We start from the raw sequence: 21,087 nt of genomic DNA, 5'->3' as shown, positions 1-21,087 counted from the left end.
TTATTTATATGATGCTGAAGGTTTCCTGGTTGACAGTCATACTGTGTTACCCAGTTAATACCGAGCACCAAATACAGTAACCCAGTGACTAATACTCTGTTTGCCGGCTCCAGTAATAGTCAGTTTCATTTCACTGTGCAGCTGCTGTAATTTTTGATGACGTGTACGACAGCAGCTAATGATCATTTTTATTATAAGTTAAACTATCAGTAGTCTGTTTGAGTCACAGATTAATCAATGTTGTTTTTAGCCACACCTCCCCCTTTGCATTATTATGCTATTATATTATCATTATATCTGTGATATAAAATGTTTTTCAAATGACAATATTATTGTTTATCGTGATTATTTCAGAGTAGTGCTTATTATAACACCTTTAATGATCCCTAAACGTTTCATCTAGCGCCACTATCAGGCCAATATTCCACTTTCTTAATACTTTAATGACTGAACGCTCCTAACTCATAAATATTTACGTGATAACACACTGAACTAAGACGATGAACATGGTAAACATATATCTGCTGAACTTCAGCGTGTTAATCAATTCAGTCATTTTTAAAGCAAATATGCCACAAATCCTCTGATCTGTGGAGATTTGCTGCTTTTCTTGATCATAGATGACATTAAGTTGAATATCTTTTGGTTTTGTTCTGTTATTCACACAAAACACAAAAAATGAAGACATTACTGTGTCCTCTGAGAAAATATGAATGTCACACTGTGAGTCACTATTACTTCTATGACGATACTATTATTTCACTGACTAAATGACTGATTCATCAAGAAAGTAATCGTCTTATTACTCTATAATGAAAATAACTGTTTGTTGCAGTGCTAAAATGTCTTCAGAGAGACAAAACACCAAAAAGTTTCTATATTTATGATAAAAATGAAACTGAGAGACACAAACAAACACTTGTATTTGAGACGCTACAGACAAACACTTGATAAATTGTAAACATAGTCACCGTTAATTCTCTGTAACTGGCTGATGGAAATAATTTGTCATATTTAAACGCTATTGTTGTAGTTACATTCCAGGATGATAACGCAAGAACATATTTGTGAGCAACTCTTCCTGTTGTGGACGAGCACTGGAAAAAAAGGAGCCCTGTGAGGATAGGAAGTGTTCCTAGACTTAAAAGAAGGCGCGTGCGTGTGTGTGTGCGTGTGTGTCTGTGTGTGACGCAGCGTACATGACTCAGTGACTTTGCAAAAACTGTTAGAGGAAAACGTTCAGTTTGACATCAACCATTAACTGAAGTCAGAAATTCATTTTATGACCAACACATGGTCACAGACCACTAAACACTGAGGCTGGTAATATACACTAGAACACTCACTCACACCACAAACCCACAAACACACACGTCACATGCACATCACATGCACAATATGAGGAAAAGTTAGTGTGTGTGTGTGTGTGTGTGTGTGTGTGTGTGTGTGTGTGTGTGTGTGTGTGTGTGTGTGTGTGTGTGTGTGTGTGTGTGTGTGTGTGTGTGTGTGTGTGTGTGTGTGTGTGTGTGTGTGGGGTTTCAGGTGGAGCCTCCTACTGGTTTTGTTATAAGTTATTAACAAACCTGTGACAGCGATTCCTCAGACCTCTGCAGGGGATTATCAGAGCTACACACACACACACACACACACACTAATTGACCTTTACTGGCACTCACAGGAAGGCTGCATCTTCCCATTTTCCTGATCGATGCTTCTTTGTTTAGAGACCAGAAGATTCAGTTTCAATGCTTTTTACAAACTCTACCGAAGTGAAGCAGCTTCAATACTATTCTCAGAGTTCAACTGCAGCTGTTTATTAAAAACAAGGTGAGAATTTATGGGAATATATATAAAAAAACAAATACAAGGTTGAAATTACATGAAGAAAAATGTATTTATTTACTTGCTTTATTGTTAAGGAAGCATGTAAAGTTATACTAATTTCCATCTGCAGCCCCTTAGCAGGTCACAATTAAAACATTATGCACAATAACAAACAGTAAGAAGCACATAACACATAATTAAGTTACGCACACCTACGATGTCAACGAGATATTACGAATGTATGCTTGACTATAAAAGCAAAAATATAAAGTGAGCAGAGCTACAGAAATAAGACCCTAGTTGTGATGAACTGGAATGATCCTTAATCAGCGTTGGGTATGACTTCTCTTACTGGTAGTTTGATGGAGGGTTGATATCAGGTTGCTATCTGTGCCTTCATTGGAAAAGACTGGTCGGGTAGCTTGGTGTGGTCCACCAAAAAGGGAGGAAATGTGGCTCCTGATTACTCCAAATTTGTCTTATTTACATGTTCTTATCTGACATGCTAACGTTCAAGAATCAGCTGGTTTTAGTTCAGAGTCACTGAGAGGACGTGACTTCATGTCACTGTGGCTAACGTTAAGCTCACTGATGACCAGGGTTGGGAAGGTTACTGTGGAAATGTAATAAGTTACAGATTACTAGTTACCCTATTTAATATGTAATATGTAATGTAACTATTTCAATTACTCAATCACAGTAATGTAACTTATTACATTTGATTACTTTTTGATCAGTTTTTTTTCATGGATACTGGCATTATTTATGAGGGAGATTATTTCTTATAAAGAAAGATTCATCTCTCAATTGAAAATGTATTCAGTAGTTCATAAAATAAAGATATTTTATGAAAAAAGTCAAAAATCTGGCATGGAGCTTAATTGGTACTTTGACACAATTTAAGCCCACGTCATGATTTATTTACAAAATATAAAAAGATTTCATAGAACTAAAAAAACATGTTAAATATTTAAAAATGAGGAAAAAGCCCTCCTGAGCAAAATCTTAAAGGTCTGACTTCAGATGTAACCTCCTTTTGTAATCATCAACATTTTCATAAGTAACTGTAATTTAATGACACATTTCACTTATTTTGTAATTCTGCCGTTACATGTAACTAGTTACTCCCCAACACTGCTGATGATAGTCAATAACTCCAAACTGTAAGCTGTCTCCTTATTAAACTATAACATGTCCCTTTCTTTGTTTAACACAGAATATGTAACATGTGGAGGTGTTAAAGTTGTTTAAAGGAACCTTTGACTGAGCTGAGCTGAGTAACAAAAGTAAAGTAATGAAACTAATTTTTCAAGCAACTTTCCCAACACTTTTCTATGATCTTTTATTCTCAGGACCTCTGCTGTCAATGAAGCCCAGTTTAAACTTCTACTTGTGTGACCTCGAGGTCTCACACCATCACTGTAACAGTCATCTCTTACTCCACTGAAGGCTCCACTATAGAGTATACTTCACTGACTCCACCTCATTCTTGAGTTTACCTTTACTGCCCTGACCCACCTTGATTTGTTTGATCACTGAAATAGAAAAACTCATCTGTAGCAGTCACAGTCGAGTATAAATGATTACAAGGTCACAAACGTTGGGGGGGAGGGGTTGTTGTGTTAGAAAGCTGTTGACACCCGCATACATCAGCACCTTGATATATGTCAGTTTCATGAATAGAGACTTCGGCAGGGACACACAGTTCTCGCTCACGTTGTCGATGAGTCATAAAACACAGACTTGAACTTTGGCCAAGACCCACCTACAGTGCAGGTCTCCGCACATGTCTTAGCAAACACACACACACACACACACACACACACACACACACACACACACACACACACACACACACACACACACACACACACTCCTGTTGAACTTTAAGCTGAAACACAGCACAGAGTAAAAATGTAAGTGCTGCTGTAATGATGTCAAAGTACCCTGTCTTCAGAGCTTTACTGCAATACTTTTTCTTTTTTTTAATATAAAACTCACCTGCCTGTGTCTCCATTACAAGCAAAAGCTAGTTATGTTGGGTTTATGTCAATACAAAGTAGATTTTTCAGCCACAGATGTCTGTAAATTCAACAAATTCAACAAAACCTCAATGTATATAAACTTAGTGGCACAGCTGTTGTATTGGATTACATAAGATTGCACAGGTATTTCTTATCAAGTGCTCTGTAAGTGTGGTTAGGGTTAGCCAATCCATCAACTGGAAATATTTTAGATGTTTTCCTTCATTTTAAACACACTGCCCCAAAATCGATTGTTACCTTCTCTACCTATGATCGTAACCTGATGAATTAAATGGTTTCATGTCTACATTTTCATTGTGATATCACTAAAGTTTTAAATAATACATGTTTAATCAAAGGTTTTACTTGTGTTATAGTTTACTCCTGCAGGATATAAGGAGTCATTTAGCTTAAGAGTATGCCAATGCTAAATTCAGTTTTTTCTCATGAAAGTTTTTTGTAGTTTACAGTTTTCAGAACAATATAAATGTTGTTACAGTTGTTTTCTGCAACCACGTGGCGTCAAACTCCTGCTGATTGTCTAAAATCATCAAAATTGGCGACAGACTGAAGTTTTTTTGCCACATCAAGGTTAAATTTTCAACTTTTAAGCAGTTTATGTTGCAGATTTTATAGTATGACCCTGCAGAGGCTGAGGAATAAAATTCGCCTCCACACTTGCAGATTATATCTCATATCACACATAAGAAATGATAAAGATAAAGTGTCAGTGGGGGCCCACGCTGGTCTCTGAAGGCCTGATATTGGTGCAGTATACAGGTTGAAGCAAACTGTTGGCAGGCTGTACTGTCAGCACAGATCTAGGAAAACAGGTCTAACCAGAGTACCGGCAGGCTTTACACCTCTCTTTCTCTCCTATCCTCCACCTCCCTCTTGTTTCTATTCTTTCTCTTCTCCCTCCCCCGAGCCTCCCTTTTTAAATTAAAACACCAGCAACAGCAACCACAGTGGAGTCAGCCCTCTGCATGCTCGTGAGACATGGGAGAGCCATGTATGAGTTTATTGCATGCACACTTGTTACAGGCTAAGTATTCGACCCCCGGCCGATGCACACATGCAAACAGTGTTGGCCATATGTCGAGAGATTAGCATCTTTCCAAATCTGCTGATATACGTTAAGAGGCAGAAAGCTGCAGGTTTAACCTTGGTAATAATATAGGTCAGGTGAAGAAGTCACGCCGCCCTAAACCTTGCATACTAACTTTAAATTGAAGAAATGTCGGATTATGAATGAAATATCAGATGATTGAATCCCTGGTATGAGAAGCTTCTTGTGAAATCCTCTCGGTTCAAAGCGGTAAAGCCAGAGAAGTTTCGGAGGGAATGTTCACCCCTCTTTTAGCGGCGAGTCGTCCTTGAGCAGATTATTTGACCTGTGATTACTCAGTGGCTGAAGGTAGACGCCTGAGCAGGTGTGAATATTTGTGACGGGATAAGTTTGGACCAGAGCTTCACTGCTAAGTCATACGTGCAGAGTGTTTTTTTAACCTTTTTTTTAATTATTAAATGAAGACGGAACATGAGAATCACCTCACCTAGAGAGCTGAGTGTTGACAGATGGGAAGATTGTCCTCATTAAAAAACAAAAACTGAAGCTGAATCATGATGAGGAAAGACGGAAAGCAGAAGACTAAAAGAGAATAATCCATGATGACAGTTGTGTTTATCTTACGTGCTAATGTTAGCAGGGAAGCTAATGAGCTTCTTGGCTGTGAGTATGTGGACTAAGCACGAGCATAAAGACATGACATGGCACATTTTTGACTCGGACACCACACACACACACACACACACACACACACACACACCAATCTCCAAACATCTAAAGTATTCAAAACATGTCACACACATGAGTGTATTTCCTTTTTAGGGTTGTCATAATAAAATTCCCGTATTATTTTTGCTCCACAGGTTTCTGCTGTTAGAAAGAAAAGATTGATCAAAGAATAAAAGTAATCCACAAAGTGTTTTGATAATCGATTAATCATATGAGCCATTTATCAAGCAAAAATTCCCAAAAGTTGGCTGGTTCCAGCTTTAAAATGTGAGAAATTGCTGTGTTTCTCTGTCTTATATCATAGAAAATAAATTATCTTTTTCTTGGACTGTTCATCTGAAAAAGCAAGCAATTTGAAGACGTCTGAGAACTTTTAATTGCCCCCCCCCCCCCCCTTTCCTTTTTTAGGACATTTTATAAACCAAACAGTTGATTGATTAACTAAAAAATGCAACTGACAGATTAGTCAGCAATATCAATTTTGTAGCCCGAGAGATGATAAATAAGGAAGAACTATGACCAGTAAGCACTAAAATGTTATGATAAGTGTCATTTAAGATCATAAAACAATCCGTGAGCGTGCTAAAAAAGATGCTTCAGTTTATTTTTTGAGAATTTACTATCTCGTCAGGATTTGGAGGGATGATATCAAATAAAAACAAGACTGAATATAGTCAAAAAAGGATCGCTGTGAGAAAAATAAACCAGCTAAATAGTCAGATTAGTGCTTTAAATGTAGACGCTGTGGCAGAGAAGTAGCCGTGGCAACAGGATAAATGAGTTAAGCTCTGATCAGTTTTGACATCAGTTGCGAAGCTCTCGCTGTGGAGCCGCGGGGAGATGTTGTGAGTTGTTTAGTGACAGAGACGCTAACACACACACACACACACCCCTCCCCTTATTTCCCCACCTGCCTCTCCTGTTATATCCAAGCCAGGTTTCTAATCTGGCACGTACCCTAAAATAGCAGGAGTTTATGTTTGTAAACGGTTGCTCTGTCATAACAGCTCATACCAGGAGGTCTTAAAGATAAGCTTTCATTAAACTAAATTATGAACGTCTGATTAGATTGACTCGTTAATGTGAAATAAGCTTAATGATCTGTGCATGTGGAATTATAAACTTCCATCAGCAGGTGTCACATACAGTTGAGTCATATACCGTTTTTACATATGAACTATGAGCAATGTCTGGAAAATCAGGCTCAGACATTTTCCGGAGAATCCACGGCCGTATTCACACACAGACTCCATCGGACATTACTCTGGCTTTGTGCTATTGAGCTGCCAGCCAGGGTAAAGTCTGCTTAATGTCTGATCCAACTGATTTGGACATTTGCATTCACATATGCAGCTCCTTTAGGTAATGTCTGTAAAATTTCAGGGTTGCAGCGTTTAACCTCGTAATCATTTCCCCCTAAACTTTAACACAAATTTTCACGCACATTTTTACATTTACAGAAGAAAAGCTTGTATTTTAGGACGCATAACACATATTCTGTTCCTGCTTGTTCCAACACACTGTTGACGCTTCATTAAATGGTTTCGCCATAACTGATCTGTACCCTGACTGTAACCTATTATATCTCCAAAGTAACCTTCCCATATCTGCGTATTGTAAGATATTTGATAGGCTTGGAAGCTTTACAATCCTGACTAGAATTTAAATTAATGTTGCACAGATATAAGAATGACTTTGCAGCACAAAATTACTCTGTACAAAAGGTCCAGCAGAGCCTAATCTCTTTAAATCTAACTTCTGCAGAGTAAAATGAAAAGAGACTTATCAGGAACTCTAATTAAAAACTTTTATAAAATGTGATTGTCCCAATTTTAACCATCAGCACACCCATTAGACACATAGCGACCTCGCCAATGCAATGTCTTATTTGCCCTCCCTGTTTTGGTTTCTCTTCTATTTTACCACCTGCTCTGCTTTCATCAGCTCAGACCATGTGAAGGGGGGTGGGGAGGATGGAGGGATGGAGGGATGGAGGGATGGAGGGAAGGAGGGACGACAGTGTGGATTAACTGTGCTGTGTTGTTGCTGCAGTTCACACATTCCAGCAGGCCGATTCGGGCCAACTCTCTGTACCAACACAGAGGCCTCCTTCTGTCCTCTCCTCTGTCCTGGCATCGCTCTATCTCCATCCCTGTCTCTAATTTATCCATTCATGTGTTCTGCAGCCTTGAATTAAGTTTTACAAAGAGCCTCTATTAAGTCTAGTCAAACCCCCCCCCCCCACCCCCCCCCCCCTCCTTTTTCCCTCTCTCTCTCTCTTTGCATTTGCTTCAAAATCACCCATCTGTGCTCATGCCACTCAGCAGATTTAGGAATCCTGATTTATAGAGTGCTTCACTGGTGTTTAAACTAGGGCATAGTTTACATGTTTCCCTCCCCAAATGATTAAGAGTCTTTCCAGAAGTCAATCACTAATAAATACCAATTGGCCACCATGGTTTGAGATGTGATTGTACTGCCCTCTGGTGGCCAAACAGTGCAACCCCCCAAAAAACCCAATGTCAGAGTTACAAGGCAGTATTATCTCTTTCTTTAAAAAAAAAAACTTGATATCGTCAAGTCATTGTTACGTGATTTGTTTTTGGGACACATTATGGACCCTAATGGTCCAAACTGCCTAAAAATGTAATTCACATGAATTTAAAAAGAGTGTGACATGATGTTTCACCGGCCATTCATCTTTGTAGAAAGCAACATTCAAGGAGAAACACTGAACTTTTGCACCTTTCTTTGTTTTCACATAGAATAAATCAGTTCACATGAACATTTTCTTCAGATTGTACTTCAGCTATAATCCAAAGGGGGAACAGATGTCTTAAAGTTTGTGATGATACACTGAAGCTTGTCATCCATCACATGATTTCAAGTTGGTATAAAGGAATATAAAGATGTTCTTAATGTACTCCGTAGTAGAACTAATGCCCAAATTATTAAAATAGATAAATAATAAAAAATATATTCATGTATAGTCATGACAATATAGTCATGTTGTAAAATAAATTCTAATATTTCTCATTAGTTCAGATATTTAACAGAACTAATTAATAAGGAGAACTACAGCTGTTGGCCTAATATCATGTGACTGTTTGTGCTAATACAGGAATAATGAGTCTCATCTGTCAGAAAGCTGTACTCTCTCTCACATTGTCCATTTTTGTTTGTGTTGTTTCTGTCAGGGACGAGTCGAGGTGGAAGCCGGCAATGAAAACATGAAGTTTGAGACCGGACCTTTCTCTTACTACGGCGTCATGGCGCTCAATGCCCCCACACTGGGTGAGTCGACAACCCCATCTCTCCCTGCCACCATCCTCCTCTCCTCTCCTCCCTCTCTTCTCTTCTCTTCTCTTATCCTCGGATAGGCTTGTAGTATTTGTTCAATATTACTGCACAATTAATTGATCTACTATGATTACTTTAGTATTTACAGTGTAATGGGTCAGGTGTAAAGGGCTCTACTGCCATCTAGTGGTATAATTTTAGAGGACAACAGCCATCTCTGCAGCCAGTAAAATATTAGGTTTAATAGAGAGAAAAACATAGTTTAATAAACATAATTAAGGAACTTATGTAATCCATTCATTTAAATAGATAAATATAAGTGATATTATTCCAATATTCTGTACAAGTATATATTGAGATACATCATTTTGAACCTCTCAATAGGTATCAGTGCCAAAACTGATTTTACTAAGTGGATCTCATGTAAAAATAAAAATAAAAGATTATTTGTAAATATCATCATAAAACAGCAGATGCTTCAAATGTCAGCACAGCACGATACCAATGATTTTCAGAGGGCTGGTCAATAGTAAAAATAAAACAGAATAAGGTAAAACACATGTAGTCAAATAGAAAAAAGTAGATTTTAAAAGATTCTTTAAAACTACAAAATAAGTTTTCTGTTTAAAAAAAGTGTGAAATTTATTGCGCTGTAAGCTTTAACATCTCATAGCAGCGAGCAGCCATAGAGTCGGAAGCTGAAGTGCGCCGCCTGAAGAAGCTAAGAATGAAATGATTTGCTGATCTAAAGTAGAGAGCTGAACTGCAACACTGTCGAAGCTTGAAGCTGAAATGAACTGCGTAGAAATGCTGAGACTATAAACGCTTTGCATGGAAAGCAGGCAGATGAGCTGCGTTGCTGCACACACATTGAAACCTACAGCGCATCCACCTGAAGATCTGAGAACTGAAATGTTTGCCTGAAAAGCAAAGAGTTAAACAACATTACCAAACAGAGAAAAAAATTTGATGAAATACATTGATTAAAAAAGTTTGTGGTAGACGCACACATCCAGAGTAAGAAAGCAGGTGCTGGACTAAATAACAAATGTCTAAAAGCAAGAAAGGAGCAGAAGAGCAGGTCTGAAGAAGAGCACTGAGCTTCAAATGTCACTTGTAGTATTCTATTAAATCTGATTGCATATCGAGCTGCAGTGTGCTGACTTTCTTCTTGCTTTTAAAAGAAAATACATCGATTACCAGCATGTTCACATGAAGAAAAGGACTGAAGAATGAAAAAAGATAGGGCACTTAAACTGTATCAGGAGAATACAAATTAAGTTGAACATGTATGCCTTACAGCAATCACATAATAATAATATAATTATAAGGACTAAAAACAAACTATTACATAGAAGTGACCTTCAGTCCTTGAGGGAGCTTCCCTTAGAGGAGAGAGATGTGTAAATTGTGCTGAGTGATGATGAGATGTGCAAGAAAAAAGAGAGAGAGGCAGCATCATTTACATGGCATTAAAAATCTGACATCACTTCTTTCTGGGCAGCAACTTAAGATTGTTTAAGATAGTTTATACAGAATGTAGCTAAGATGTTATGATTCATGCATTTTACTGCACTTAAAACACTTTATTGAACCCAAAGTTGACCTGTGACGCTCTCATTAAGTGCAGCAGTTAGCAACAATACTGGGACAGTAAACAACTGCAGTGTAATATTTACATCCAGTTACAATTAACCCTCACATACTGTTCATAAACTGACTCATAATTATTCTCTACACCACATTTATAGATTCCTCATCAGTCATTAATAAATGTTTCATTAATCTTATGGAGAAAAAAAGACATTTACAATCACTATTTTACAGTCCAGGAGAACATTTGATTGAATATGATGATTTTTGTAATAAACACAGGTCAAATTTGTACATTTATGTGTACAAAAATGTGTATCAACTGCACAAAAATCGAAAAAATAATGCATTTTATTTCCATTTTTGTATACTGTGGGTCACATTAGGAAAAGTGCAGCCATAAGAAATGTGTATATGTTGTTTTTACAACTCTCAAATGTAAAAATGGGTCAAATTTGACCTTGAACAGTATGTAAGGGTTAATCTCATGAGGATAAACAGCACCATCTGGTGGAAAATTTAATAATTACACACATCATTTTTTTTTTAAAGTAGTGAAAGGACCCAAAATAAAACATATAATTTTTTATGATTAACCTTTTCTGGTGTGAATGCTGGTCACAATATGTCAGATTTCACTTATATTATAGTTATTAAACCTTATTGAGAATTTGTTTAAACTTCCACATTACACAATTTTACATTTTTGTTGAATGTACTCGTTTAATTAAGTGTTCACACTCACTGCGGTTCAGATTTACAACATTTGTTCAAACATGCTTTGATGGCGTTTACCTCGTCGTATTTTAAGCCAAGAGATTAAAATGTGAGACAAGCCTTAGTGTTGGTTTTCTTTTTCTTTTTTAGATACATGTTACAGCACGTGATATAATTTAATTAAGTGGTAAAGGTGAGGCCGGGTCTCCGTACGTTAACAAATGCAAGAGATTCCAGTTAAATGAATACAGACTCCTCAGGTGCAACGTGCCCTCATTCACCTCCTCTTCTGTGACCTCGATGACTTGCTTGTGAACAGCAGTGATACAGATGATACACAGAGAGAGCGTTTAATAAATCAAATCATATTAGTTAAAAAGGCCCAGCAGAGAAAAAAAGTGAAATGTTTTACTGTGTTAGAATAAAAGCCTCATTTTGATGTTAGAGGAGTGAAGGGTTTCTCTGATGTGTGAGAGAGAGTTCACTGAGGGCAAGGGGAGCGTTCATGTGTTGGATGGGGGTTGGGGCAGCAGGGTGAAATGCCTAACTGGTTACTGAAATCTCTGCTGCTGATGACCTTTGAACTCCTCCCCTCCTTACCTCCCTCTCTCTCTCTCTCTCTCTCTCTCTCTCTCTCTCTCTCTCTCTCTCTCTCTCTCTCTCTCTCTCTCTCTCTCTCTCTCTCTCTCGCTGTCCCTCTCTCTCTCTCACACACTCAGTTTCACTCCCTTAAATACAAAACATCACTCCCGTCTTTCTTCTATTTGCCAGTTTTGTGATGTCTTCTTCCTGTTGGTGACATTCAGCCGTCAGCTTGTCTCTCTGCTGTCCGCTTGTGTCAGTTTGACCTCTCCTTTTATGTCTATTTAGATTTCAGTCTATCTTTTCTCTCTCTTTTCTTCTAAACCTACATCTTCTACTCGAAGGCTGTGCTCAGACTGACACCTGGCAAAAAAGTTGATCTTTGCTAAATATTTGCGGCGTCCTCCAGCAGCACACTACACTAGCCAATCGAATATGTGCATGCATACATTCCTGGTAAATTATTTTTCAACAAAATTATATTTTTACTTACCTGGCCGTCATTTTGAGAGAGTTTCAAGTATTGTAAGAACTGAAATCCTTCCTCATTTACTGCTGTGCAATCTTTCTGTGTTTAATGTGTAGACACATTCATGGATGTTTTACTCAAACTGGCCTCCATGGATAATATTTTAACCCTAACCCTTTCCTCATCCTACCCACAACATATTAAGTGATAAACCAGCGTGGCCAAATACAAGGAAATAAGTATTGGAAGCCATTTAAAGTGTTGTTTAGGGCAACGATTACCAGTTGTATTTCATTTAGGCCAAACAGTCTACGTATTTTCATTTCAGCTGATCTCAGCAGGTGATTTAACTTGGAGTTCAGACCCTTAAAGGCTGCCTTCAACTTCTGCCCTGATGTGCACCTTATAAAAGGCATAAATGTTGAGTCATCTGATGCCAGCATTACTCTCTTCCACTCCTATTTGCTCTTCCTTCTCTTTTCTTCACTCTTTCAGGACCTTAAAATACAGATTGTGTTGTATATGAAACTTACATTTTTTTTATTTCCAAGGCTCCTTCACCCAGTTTACTCAACTATTAATAGATTAAACTTTCAGGTGTTCCACTTTGCTTCTGAGAAATGTCCTTCTCAGAAACTGTGCGAAACATCTCATGGAAAATACCTTACGAGATGTTCCTAGAGCAGAGTTTCTTCATGGTTTTGCATGTCCTCACCCAGTCTGGAAGCAGACCTGTCTCCCTGTCTCCCATTGTCTCACTGACTCTCCGTCCCTCCCCTTCATCCCCCCCTCCTCCCTCTGTCCCATCGAAAACCTCCTCCTTCTCTCCTCTCAGTGGCTGCACCTCGTCCACGCCACCTCTCCTTTAAGAGGTTTTCTCTGTTCACTCGGTTGCCAGGTAACCTTCGGCATGTCTGGGTCCTTTTAACACCAAGGATGGGGGAGGTTTTAGGGGTGGGTGGGTTAGAGTTGAGTTAACAGGCCTGGCTCTTGATTCGCCAGGTGTGGTTTAGTAACTTTTGCACATGTTGCCTTAGAAATTAGAAAAGGGTTATTAACACCCAGTCACAGAGGGCAGAATATGTCTCCAGCACTGCTTTCTATGGGCTGAAAGAAAGGAGTTGCACTTGTGAGCACACTCCCATCAATGATGGTCGAATCACCTGCTATGACATCATTGATTGTGTTGTGGCCAAAGGTGCAACATTTCCAAAGAAAGCAGTGTAATTCACCATCAGGAAAGCAAAGAGTTACAAATGACAGTTTTGGCAAATAAGATCTTTTTTCACCCCACTTAACCTCACCTTATTGAGTCATCGTTCTATTTGCATTCATTTTTGCTGAGCTGACGAGTAGGAGGCAGTGAGAAGGTTTAAAGCTTTGAACAAATATATTCAGGTGCGGGTCAGAGTACAGTATGTTACTTTACAACATGGATATTTACAGCAGTGGTGTCAGTAACCCTCTCTGAGACAGTGCAGTGATTAAGACGTACTTTTGGTAGCATTTCTGCATCATCTGCTGTAAAATCATTTGTATCCACAGTGATTAAGATCCTGCCAACAACTATGATGTTTTTATCCACAGTGACAGATTTTTACAATATATACACACTGTATGAATCACCAGACATCTGGAAACCTCTGTGATCTGTTTGTTACTCACAAGGTGCACAGTGTTTTTCCTTACCCAGATAATATATTTAGATACCTGATCATATTGTATTACCAGCCTATAGTCTATACTCCAAACAAATCATTTTATTTATCATATTTTACAGTATTTAGATGTGAGAAAATGTTATATATGCAGGACAGTTTAAAGGTCTTAGAAAGCTGCAAACTACATGCAAGGGGGGTAGGGCTGAGATATGCAGGGGAGACGGTAAATTACAGAAATAGAAATTATATTTTTTGTGTGAGAGCACTTCAGAGTAATTCAATGACAAGAGAAATTAGTGGAGAAGATTTTAGTCTGTGAAACAAGTTAAGATTTCACCCTTATGTTCTGAATTAACCGAGAAATTGGATTTGAAAATACAGGACGAAGAGGATGATGAGTCGTGCAGGTTGTCTCTATTTAGAGAGGACGCCAACAGTAATCTTACAGCTCATGACAGTATTAGCATAATGCGATGGAGACCTGGAACACAGCGGAGATGCAGATGTGAAACAGGCACAGTGAGAAGGTTGATCAAAGAGCATATCTGCCAAAATGTCAGCACAAATCTTGAACTGCGAGTGCGCTTGGGGATAGAAAATGATCGCCTTCAAGACGCCTCTAAGACGGAGAAGGATAGGATAACATCATGAGACACCCAGATGGGACTTGATGCCCCTCTGGGGGGTTAAGCTGTCCGCTCTCTGCAGCATCAACTTTGGATGCATCCCAATAGCTTAAGATGGTTTCTTCCTGTTTGTTTTACTTCACTGTTTAAATTTAAATTCATTATAAGTTTCTGATTTTAAATAAAAAGAAATAATGAAGGAGAATACAGAACTATTGAGATGCAGCCTGGGATTTTTATTTCAGATGTTTTTTTTCTTCCTCTCCTTCATCTTCATGATGTAGTATCAATCCTAGTTTTCATGATCAAATCACAGTAACAGCTGAAATAGTTTGTAGTTTGGTAGAGTACAAAATAATTTCTCCTCAACTTAAACATAAAAGCCCAGTTCTAAATTTAATCCCAGTATCTACTCAGCCCTGCTTCTTGAGAATATGACTCAAGATTGTTTGTTAAACTGTCTCGTAGAAGATGAGCATTATTTTTCCTTTTTGCCTCTGGGTCTTTTCATTAGATGTGGGATGCGGGTAGGAGTGAGGGTTATTCTTTGGAATTGGGTCCATCACTCATTCATCTTAATTTTAAAAACATTAATCACTCTGCGCGCACCAGATCACAGCCAGAAGTCGGTTGTTTTTAAAACCACACTGATTATTTATTCTTGAAGATCCAGTAGACAACCTTTTCTCTATGTACAGTAATTGAACTGCAGCCGAGGCAGAAAAGTTTTTAAAGAAAAATCCTTGATGTAAAGCTGCAGAAACATGTATCAGACTATCAGTCAGTCTAGTTAATGCTTTGGCTAACTGTAAGTTTGTGATGTGTAATGAGACTGAAGCTGAGAAAAAGTCAAATTGAGAAACACAAGGTTAGTTTTTTGCAAACAAGTATGTAGTTTCTGCTTTTAGGGTAAAGAAAACAGAGAAGTGAAATTCCCCTGCGAATACATAATAAAAGTATTTAGAAGTTTTGACAATGGTTCTCATCTCATTATGTCATTAAAAGTTTACATGACATAAACAGGACTCTGTTACTCTGTCACAAAGCCTTTAAGAGACTATCATCGTTGAAAAAGCTAAAGGAGTCCTGAGTGATTTGGAGAGGCATAGCTCTTAAAGGATGTGGCTGTCAATTTTCTATATTTTTCTCATTGTCAAAAAAATCTCATGTTCAGAGCCAAACCAATAATGAACTGATTCTATTTACAAGTATTGTGTGTGTATCAAAAACCTGATATATCTAATTGTTCCATTCAGTAGATCTCTACTGTTGTCCAAAAACTATTAAAAAATATCAAAGATCCACACCGCTGCAGTGGGTGACAAGTTCATTGGCCACAAAAGGTTACAGCCACACAAGTTTGGTTTGAAACGACTTCAAAGACCCATAAAACCACTGTCATCAGTGAATTTTATTAATCAATAAAGTTACCATACCCTGCCTATCGGTGTGGTTTTTGGACAATTAGGAGGTCTATGGCACAGATAAATATGATATACTAGACTTTGGATGCACACACCACTTTTAAGTAGATTAGTTCATCATTGGTTTGGCTCTGCACCTGAGATTTGTTGATAACAAAAATAAAGAAAATCGCTAGCCATATCCTTTAAGCGAAAGATAAAATGATCTAAATAAAGAAAGGTTCCCTACTGGATCTTAAGAGTTCCTGTCTTTAATATCGACATAATGAAGAAACTCTTTCATGACTAAGTCTAACCACTAACTAGAACGTAGTCGTAGATATCCAGGATTTCACTAGCTAGATTAATTCCATGAAAAGCTAACGCAGTTGACGTGTCCAGGTAAAACAGTTTCCTATGACTCACTGAGGCCCCCTGCTGGAAGACTCACACCTACTGGTAATAATACACCTGTGGTTATGAGCTTGCGTGTGGAGCGTGTGCGTTTGCGTGTGTGTGTGTGTATGTGACACATTCATCATTACAGTTTTGTTTGGATGAAATCAGCACGTAACAATGTTAAACTAAACTGTCGGCTGGATGATTCACCGGAATGTTACTCATCGTGGTTTCAGTGGTTTGGTTGAGCAGAGGTGGAAATTAAATAGCAAACGGAAGTCTTTTAGGTACGATTATTAGGTGTCATTAAAGCCGTACTATGCAGGATTGGTCGGTTCAATCATTCAAATTTGGCTTCTCTTTCATGACTTAAAGACACCCTAGCGAGAGACAAAGAGAGATACAGAGATATTCATCTTCAACACTAATTGTGAGCAGAAAAGAGAGACGGAAACTGCTATGTAACCTGGTCACTACACTACGAGTCCTGACCTCACACCTTATTATCTGGGGGCCGAAAGCTCGATGCCAGAAGCATATAGCAAAATAAGTGCAGAGGTTGAAGTCTGTGCAGATAAATGCACAATCATGCACTTTTAGTGAGTCATAAGTGATGATTAACGGGGAATATTTTTGTAGGAGACTGTACATTGTATGTTGAGGAAAATCCTGCATAGTCTACCTTTTAAGAAACTGTTTATAACGATGACTAAGAGTAAAACAGGAAAGGACAAAACTTGCTGGAATCAGTCCTAGTTTTGTGTATCTGATCTCATTTTTAAACCTGGACTATATAGCATTTCATATTTTTATTTTCTATATTTATATTTTGTTGTCCTACTTTGAAACCCTCAAAAAGTAAGCCTGGTGTAAATGGACAAATGAAAAGACAGTTGCTTTATTTTCAAATTAGGTGCTTTTAGTAATCCATCCATCTATGGACAGAAAACGAATCCGGAACTATTATTATTATTATTATTACAATTACTGTTGAATCATTTGAGACAATTTTAAAACAAAATGCTGAACATTTCTTTTTGCAGACTCCTTTGGGCTCTGGGACTCTAGTATGGTGAACATCCTTAGTATAATCTGATGAGCCATGTACAATTTTTACTAATACAACAGAGCTTTATTTCTACAAAAAACAACCAAATGACAAAAGTGTTATTTATAAATACACATTTTATATGTTTATATTAAAGTTTTCATAGTACTAGAAATCCTGGTTTGAAACAGTGGGTGTAAAAGGTTAAAGTCAGGCAGTTTATGCTCCTCTTTGTGCATGTCGTCACGTATACACAAACAAAATAAACTCTTGAAGGATTATCTTGAAACTTTTGAGGGATTAAAGTATCTGGGCTGGGCCTCATATTGATATTATATCAATATGATGCTATGAGACCTGATACTTATACCTGATATCTTGAGTAATATATCATTATTTGGCATAAGTGTTGTTTTTTCCTGGTTTGAAAGGCTGCATTACAGTTAAGTGATGTAATTTTCTGAATTTATTAGACTATTTTAGGTCTGTTATTTGTCTTAACCCACTTAGTCATTATAATCCACATTACTGATGATTATTTATCAAAAATGTAATTACGTTAATATTTTGTTAAAACACCAATACTCATCCCTACAAAATTGCCCTACTATCAATATTGCAGTATTTTTGATATCCTATTTAGTCCATATCGCCCAGCCTTATGTTATCACCATGTTTTAATTGTTTCCACCTCTGTTATAATGAGCCGTGTGTTATCTTGCATCCTGCACTTCATGCCATTCTGCGAAAACACCTGTTTACTTTAAATCTGTGCGTGTGAAACTACGAGTCTGGTTTGTGTAATTTCTTTATAACAGCAAACTTGAGTCACTGCTTGTTATTGCTACTGGAAATGTTTATGTGTGTGTCATTGCTTTTTGAGTGTGTGAGGGACACGACTTGCTGCCGTGATACTGAAACAAAGAGTTGGTCATGAGTTTGCGTGTTTGAGCGGATGAAATAACTCAACATTAACCGCCTTTTTTTAAGCCACCCTCTGTCTCTCTCCTCTCACAGATTTTATTCAACAATTATTTGGACTGTATTATTATTATGTGTTTCATTTATTAGTCCTATCTATTCACCTGCATTTGAACTCACACTGCATCTTGTGCTCACAGCGTCTTCCATTGATCTCTGTTTGCATCATAAAGACATAAATTCATGAATGGCTTTGAAGCAGAAGCTTAAAAGCTACGCCGCAGCTTTCTGTAGTGATAATCAACATCTCCTATTCATTTATGTATTCAGGACGGCCTGTTAGATCTTCAACACACAGTTCTGTCCCATGATGGCTAAGAGATGTTAATAATCTTTTTCCTTGTGTGTGTGTTTGTGTGTGTGTGTCTTTGCATATTTCCAGAGTTTCGTTCGCCGTCGCACCTCAGTGGCTTGAACCGCACAGCCTCTCTGAGCGGAGCCGACCGGACCGAATCTCTGTCTGTCAGTGGCAGCAACAGCCAGCTCAACAACAGCATCCCGGCGCAGCAGTACACGCCCGACTTCTACGTCCGAGCCCTCACCGACCTGCAGTTCGTCAAGGTGAGTCCTCGGTGTTCTTACAGTCAGTGAGTGTGTGAAGCAGCCACGGAGGGGGAACCAAACATTTTCCTGTATTCCATTAACTTCATTTAATATAAAAAGTTATAATGTAAGATCATGCCAAACTAGTTGATATGGTGTTTTATTGAGAATTTTGTGTTTTTAAGCGTTTTATTTTATGGTTACACCACTAAGACATTTTTTACATATTCTTTAATATATTCTCTCAAAATGGATTAAAAGCAGACATTTTATTCTGCATCCACAAGAAAAGAATGTGTGCAAGTTATTCATATGTTTATTTTCACATTTTAACCCCTTTAAATTTGACCAAACTGTGTGTGTGTGTGTGTGTGTGTGTGTGTGTGTGTGTGTGTGTGTGTGTGTGTGTGTGTGTGTGTGTGTGTGTGTGTGTGTGTGTGTGTGTGTGTGTGTGTGTGTGTGTGTGTGTGTGTGTGTGTGTGTGTGTGTGTGTGTGTGTGTGTGTGTGTGTGTGTGTGTGTGTCCGGTATGTAATGATAATGATAAGGGGAAATTATTTTTAAAAACAGTTATTATGTTGCCATAACAACGTCACTTCTGCTGAATACAGTCATTTTACCAGTGAACTGCCACTGATGGAAATAACCTGAAGAAAGGCTACAGATGTTAAGAAAATGATGGAACGAGGCCTCTGTTAAGCTGAGATTTGTCTGAAACTTCTTCATCTTTTATCATCTTATATCAAAGAGGACTGCACCCAAATTAATGAAAAAAAGTCACTTGCAAATATGTGCAGTAGCTTTGATGTCAACACGAAGATAGGATTGACTTCACACTTAAATGTAGGGATTTAAATACTAGTGAAACAACAGTTATACAAATCATACACATTTAAACATTTATTGACCTAAAAGTCACCAAATAAATGATTACTGTCTGTTTTTAGATTGTACTGACAAACATTTTTCATCCCTTTTTTAATAGAAATAGTTCGGAAGGAACATGTCACATTTGCATTTTTTGAACAACAACGGAGGCACAGAGGAAAAAGAAATATCAGACTTTGGATATATGTTAATTATTAATCATATCCTTTAAGTTTGTTTGTTTTTATACTTTTTTATTGAGTTCAAACAAACAGAACAACATACAGTGACCCCACCCCAGACAGCCATACAGCCCATCAAACAGAGGAAAAAGAGGAAAATAAATAACTAAGGACATAAATACAATAAATAAGACTTAAATAATAATGAGAAGAAATATTGACAATACTCTTTACTTAAGTTTGGTTTAAAAAGTTGTAGAAGAGGTGCACATCCTCACCTCATCTGTTCCCAGGGTGTATGAACTAAACTCCGCAAACGTCTCACCTTCATCACCCCCGCTCTCTCTCTCCTCCAGATCACACGGTCCCAGTACCAGAACGGCTTGATGGCGTCTCGTCTTGACAGCACGCCCCAATCACCGGAGAGCGGCCACAACACGATCCGCATGGATCAGACCACGCCCCCCCCCACCGCCAACACCACCATCACAGACCTGGCCGCGGACTCCACCCCGACGGAGAACGGGCCCGACGAGACGACGCTTCTCCTCCTCAACGAGCAGAACTCGCCACACACACCCAACCACCACAGCCAACTGGAAAACAGCATTTGACCCCCACACACACACAAACCTCCTCCTCCACCCCCCTCCTCCCTATCCTCCTCCTACGTTTGCACGCATGCACTACTACGCTGAGGAGGGGAGGAGTCTGCGTGTGCGTGCGCGTGTGTGTGTATGTGTGTGTGTGAGAGAGTGAAAGAGACAGCGGACAAGGCCCAAAGAGACGAGCCTTGTACGGCCATGTTGTGTACATATGCAAGAATTAAACACACACACACACAGACATGCCAAAGTGTATTTGTGGGGACTCGTGTCATCTACTCAACATTCTAAAGAGACTCACCACAATCAAGACACACATCTTTGGTAGTTCATTGACATCAAGGAGTGTCTGTATGTATGTGTGTGTGTATGTGTGTGTGTGTGTGTCTACTTGCTGCCTAATGTATTAACTGACTACATAGACCTGAAGAACCTGCTCATCTGGACCAGAGTGCTCCTCTCTTCT

General features: G+C 38.4%; 1 protein-coding gene across 1 annotated transcript in view; it reads left to right on the top strand.

The window, feature by feature from the left end:
- The window catches only part of LOC133978563 (metal transporter CNNM4), a 52,328-nt gene extending 31,665 nt beyond the window's left edge, over positions 1-20,663 (top strand). Inside the window, exons 5-7 of the mRNA XM_062416824.1 lie at positions 8,844-8,940; positions 18,808-18,986; positions 20,373-20,663. Coding sequence (XP_062272808.1) covers positions 8,844-8,940; positions 18,808-18,986; positions 20,373-20,630 — 534 coding nt within the window. The 3' untranslated portion in view covers positions 20,631-20,663. The remainder of the gene's footprint in view (positions 1-8,843; positions 8,941-18,807; positions 18,987-20,372) is intronic.
- Positions 20,664-21,087: the final 424 nt, after the last annotated feature.

This window comes from Scomber scombrus, chromosome 4 (genome assembly GCF_963691925.1).
Source record: "Scomber scombrus chromosome 4, fScoSco1.1, whole genome shotgun sequence".
Taxonomy (NCBI): domain Eukaryota; kingdom Metazoa; phylum Chordata; class Actinopteri; order Scombriformes; family Scombridae; genus Scomber; species Scomber scombrus.
Note: the sequence above shows the minus strand (reverse complement) of the source record. Positions and strands in the feature narration are given on the sequence as shown.